The sequence below is a fragment of the Gorilla gorilla genome, chromosome 13 (assembly GCF_029281585.2).
Source record: "Gorilla gorilla gorilla isolate KB3781 chromosome 13, NHGRI_mGorGor1-v2.1_pri, whole genome shotgun sequence".
NCBI classification, from domain to species: Eukaryota; Metazoa; Chordata; class Mammalia; order Primates; family Hominidae; genus Gorilla; species Gorilla gorilla.
In genome coordinates this window covers 118,995,460-119,000,998 of record NC_073237.2, presented here as the reverse complement: position 1 = coordinate 119,000,998, position 5,539 = coordinate 118,995,460, and the positions used below count along the sequence as shown (strand labels likewise).

At 41.4% G+C, this 5,539-nt stretch overlaps 1 protein-coding gene across 1 annotated transcript; it reads left to right on the top strand.

Annotated features, from left to right (window-relative positions):
• Positions 1–2,000: 2,000 nt before the first annotated feature.
• Positions 2,001–2,958, top strand: OR1B1 (olfactory receptor family 1 subfamily B member 1). Its single transcript, XM_019033219.4, is given in 2 exon segments — positions 2,001–2,039; positions 2,041–2,958. Coding segments are annotated over 2 exon segments (957 nt in total).
• Positions 2,959–5,539: the final 2,581 nt, after the last annotated feature.

Here is a 5,539-nt window from a genome sequence, read left to right as displayed (position 1 = left end):
ACAGACTCCTGTATTTCCCTTACGTTCTTGAAAGCTTAGTTATGATTTTAAAAGTATGTTATTGGCTGGGCGCGGTGGCTCACACCTGTAATCCCAGCACTTTGGGAGGCCGAGGTGGGCGGATCACGAGGTCAGGAGATCGAGACCATCCTGGCTAACACGGTGAAACCCCGTCTCTACTAAAAATACAAAAAAATTAGCCTGGCATGGTGGTGGGCGCCTGTGGTCCCAGCTACTCTGGAGGCTGAGGCAGGAGAATGGCACGAACTTGGAAGACAGTGCTTGCAGTGAGCCGAGATCGTGCCACTGCACTCCAGCCTGGGCGACAGAACGAGACTCTGTCTCAAAAAAAAAAAAGTATGATTATTATATTTTCTCTAAATTTCTGTGTTGAGTGGGCATGTGTGGATGATTGTATTACATACCTCATATTTCAGAAAGCCCAAATTCTCAAAATAATGGGAAGATGTGCAGGGGTGTAAGAGCTTACCATGTTTGAGAATTAAGAAAAAATGTCTAGTTTAAAACACTGGGACGGGGCACGGTGGCTCATGCCTGTAATCCCAGCACTTTGGGAGGCCAAGATGGTTGGATCACGAGATCAGGAGTTCGAGACTAGCCTGGCCAACATGGTGAAACCCTGTCTCTTCTAAAAATACAAAAATGAACTGGGTGTGGTGATGTGTGCCTGCAGTCCCAGTTACTTGGGAGGCTGAAGCAGGAGAATCACTTGACCCCGGGAGGCAGAGGTTGCAGTGAGCCAAGATCAAGCCACTGCACTTCAGCCTGGGTGATAGAGCGAGACTGTCTTAAAAAAAAAAAAAAAACAAAAACAAAAAACCCTGGATAAGGTGACTCAGTATAATTCTAAGAGAAGTTAGGTGCTAATAATGAAAGTTCCATACAAGACAGATTAAGCCATTTGGATTTTATTCTGAAGTCCCTGACTATTTAAACAAGGAGTCACATATTTAAAGTTTTATTCCAGTGTCAGTATGGAAGACCTATCAGGAGAGTTAAGTAGAGAAACCAGTAATGAGGTTGTAGAAATTAGTATTGGTTAGAGATGCTAAAACTTAAATAGTCATAGTGGACTAACAGCAAAGAATGGATATAAGGGAAAACATAGACGTTAAGGAATGATTGGATGTGGGAGATGATGGAGTAATTCCTTCAGTTTTTTGTTTGTGCATCAGGCTGATGATAATGATAATGCCATTAACTAACACAGGGAATAAAGAGAAAGAACAAGTAATTTCATGACATTCTAAAGCAGTATCTCATCTAAGAGTTTTTTGGTGGGGTCTTTAGGTTTTTCTAAATATAAGATCATGTTATCAGCAAACATGGATAATTTGGCTTCCTCTTTTCCAATTTGGGTGGCTTTTCTTTCATTGGTGTAATTGCTCTGGCTAGAACTTCTATTACTATGTTGAATAGGAGTGGTAAAAGTGGACATCCTTGTCTTGTTCCAGACCTTAGAGGAAATGTAAAAAAGTCAGCTATGTCGAAAGAATCGCTTCTTTGTATGGTATGTGTTTTAATGGTGTGTTATTTTCCATACAGGTTCAGAGAGAAGACATCATGAGGACTGCAGTTGGGTGAGGTGTGAATGGAAGGTAAGGAACTGGAGACAGTGAATATAGATAATTCTTTCATGAAGTCGGCCACTGGAAAAAGATAAGAAATAGTTGGATGAAAAGACAAGAATGAATGAAGAGTTTTTCACTGTGGGAGGGACTTTAGTAGGGCTTGTGAATTAGATGGAACAAGTCACTAGGGTGGGTGAAAAGGAAGAAATAAAGGAGAAAATAAATACATATTAAGGAAGTGAAATCCTAGACCTTAGGGAGGGAGAGTAGATGGTCAAGTTCGAATCTAGGTCTTTAACGATCTTCAGTAATGTAATATAATTAAATAGAAATGTTATGATCCCTAACATCAGACCCATGACTTTCTTTTTGACTTAAACTGTCTTTCAGGCAGGCTGATTGTCACTCATGATGAGCTGTGCCCCTAATGCTTCACACTCTCCGGTTTTTTTTGCTCCTTGGGTTCTCGAGAGCTAACATCTCCCACACTCTCCTCTTCTTCCTGTTCCTGGCTATTTACCTGACCACCATACTGGGGAATGTGACACTGGTGCTGCTCATCTCCTGGGACTCCAGACTGCACTCACCCATGTATTATCTGCTTCGTGGCCTCTCTGTGATAGACATGGGGCTATCCACAGTTACACTGCCCCAGTTGCTGGTCCATTTGGTCTCTCATTACCCAACCATTCCTGCTGCCCGCTGCTTGGCTCAGTTCTTTTTCTTCTATGCATTTGGGGTTACAGATACACTTATCATTGCTGTCATGGCTCTGGATCGCTATGTGGCCATCTGTGACCCCCTGCACTATGCTTTGGTAATGAATCACCAACGGTGTGCCTGCTTACTAGCCTTGAGCTGGGTGGTGTCCATACTGCAAACCATGTTGCATGTGGGACTCATCCTGCCTCTTTGCTGGACTGGGGATGCTGGGGGCAACGTTAACCTTCCTCACTTCTTTTGTGACGACCAGCCACTTCTGCGAGCCTCTTGTTCTGACATACATTCTAATGAGCTGGCCATATTCTTTGAGGGTGGCTTCCTTATGCTGGGCCCCTGTGCCCTCATTGTACTCTCTTATGTCCGAATTGGGGCCACTATTCTACGTTTGCCTTCAGCTGCTGGTCGCCGCCGAGCAGTCTCCACCTGTGGATCCCACGTCACCGTGGTTGGTTTCCTCTACGGCACCATCATTTGGGTCTACTTCCAGCCTCCCTCCCAGAACTCTCAATATCAGGACATGGTGGCTTCAGTAATGTATACTGCCATTACACCTTTGGCCAACCCATTTGTGTATAGCCTCCGCAATAAGGATGTCAAGGGTGCACTCTGCAGGCTGCTTGAATGGGGGAAGGTAGACCCCTGATTAGCCTGCTGTGGGCCATATTGAATAGGTGAGAAAAGTCATGGGCATATTCTGAGCAGAGTTGGTTTTGGGGAGATCAGAGGGGTGGAGGGCCTAGATAACTTAAGGAACTCCAGATTTGGCTCTTGTCAATGTTGTGCTTTGATGGAGCCATGAACATTCCACATTCATAGACACATAAGATCAGGGCTCCCTTATCAGCATACCTCTGGGCACCCTCCATCAGGCCTTTTATTTTATCAAAGTGGATGAAAAAGAATTACCAAGTCTGGGTAGTTTTAATTTTAGAGTTCTGAGGGAATATGAGGATAGGATTGTGAAACTATGAACTAAACGAAGAGCAGTAGAGTTAATCATCATCATCACATTTAGGTTGGTGTGTGTTCTTGTGGGAGTGTGTTTGTGTATATCAGAAAGTAAGGGAAGATGACAGTTTAGACAAATAGGGCTGTCAAGTTCGCTACCTATTCCATTCAATGAGCAAAAATATGTCCCAGAGTGAGTATGAAATGATAATCACGATTCTACTGTTCCATAAGTTAGGATTAATTTCCATGGGTTTCTTATAGTGTGAGCATCTAACTCTGATGCATTTGAATTCTATTTTATATATTTTAAATTAATTTTTTTCTTTTAATTATTATCATACTTTAAGTTTTAGGGTACATGTGCACAATGTGCAGGTTAGTTACATATGTATACATGTGACATGCTGGTGTGCTGCACCCATTAACTCGTCATTTAGCATTAGGTATATCTCCTAATGCTATCCCTCCCCGCTCCCCCCACCCCACAACAGTCCCCAGAGTCTGATGTTCCCCTACCTGTGTCCATGTGTTCTCATTGTTCAATTCCCACCTATGAGTGAGAACATGTGGTGTTTGGTTTTTTGTTCTTGCGATAGTTTACTGAGAATGATGATTTCCAATTTCATCCATGTCCCTACAAAGACATGAACTCATCATTTTTTATGGCTGCATAGTATTCCATGGTGTATAGGTGCCACATTTTCTTGATCTAGTCTATCATTGTTGGACATTTGGGTTGGTCCCAAGTCTTTGCTATTGTGAATAGTGCTGCAATAAACATACGTGTGCATGTGTCTTTATAGCAGCATGATTTGTAATCCTTTGGGTATATACCCAGTAATGGGATGGCTGGGTCAAATGGTATTTCTAGTTCTAGATCCCTGAGGAATCGCCACACTGACTTCCACAATGGTTGAACTAGTTTACAGTCCCACCAACAGTGTAAGAGTGTTCCTATTTCTCCACATCCTCTCCAGCACCTGTTGTTTCCTGACTTTTTAATGATTGCCATTCTAACTGGTGTGAGATGGTATCTCATTGTGGTTTTGATTTGCATTTCTCTGATGGCCAGTGATGATGAGCATTTTTTCATGTGTCTTTTGGCTGCATAAATGTCTTCTTTTGAGAAGTGTCTGTTCATATCCTTTGCCCACTTTTTGATGGGGTTGTTTGTTTTTTTCTTGTAAATTTGTTTGAGTTCATTGTAGATTCTGGATATTAGCCCTTTGCCAGATGAGTAGGTTGCGAAAATGTTCTCCCATTTTGTAGGTTGCCTGTTCACTCTAATGGTAGTTTCTTTTGCTGTGCAGAAGCTCTTTAGTTTAATTAGATCCCATTTGTCAATTTTGGCTTTTGTTGCCATTGCTTTTGGTGTTTTAGACATGAAGTCCTTGCCCATGCCTATGTCCTGAATGGTAATGCCTAGGTTTTCTTCCAAAACTGACCACATAGTTGGAAATAAAGCTCTCCTCAGCAAATGTAAAAGAACAGAAATTATAACAAACTGTCTCTCAGTCCACAGTGCAGTCAAACTAGAACTCAGGATTAAGAAACTCACTCAAAACCGCTCAACTACATGGAAACTGAACAACCTGCTCCTGAATGACTACTGGGTACATAAGGAAATGAAGGCAGAAATAAAGATGTTCTTTGAAACCAGTGAAAACAAAGACACAACATACCAGAATCTCTGGGACACATTCAAAGCAGTGTGTGGAGGGAAATTTATAGCACTAAATGCCCCCAAGAGAAAGCAGGAAAGATCCAAAATTGACACCCTAACATCACAATTAAAAGAACTAGAAAAGGAAGAGCAAACACATTCAAAAGCTAGCAGAAGGCAAGAAATAACTAAAATCAGAGCAGAACTGAAGGAAATAGAGACAAAAAAAAAAACCCTTCGAAAAATTAATGAATCCAGGAGCTGGTTTTTTGAAAGAATCAACAAAATTAAATTAATTTTTAATGTGCATTAAAAATAAAATATAGATAGAAAAATGCAAGCTAACTACTTTGTTGCATAAAAGAAGGAACAATGAACTATCTTAACACTGATTAAAACATTGGTACTTTGCTTAGCTTTTTGGCAGCTGGAAAATTGGTCTCTACTTCGGTGCTTCGTAAAAGATTAAAATGGTAATTTTGAGGGTACTCGATTTTCACTTTTATGCATTGACTTTTGCCCTTCACCCCACTTGAGATGCAGCTTCACTCAAATAGATTGTAATGTAATTGTAAGCAGGGTTTCCTGTGCTGAGGATTTCCAGGACATC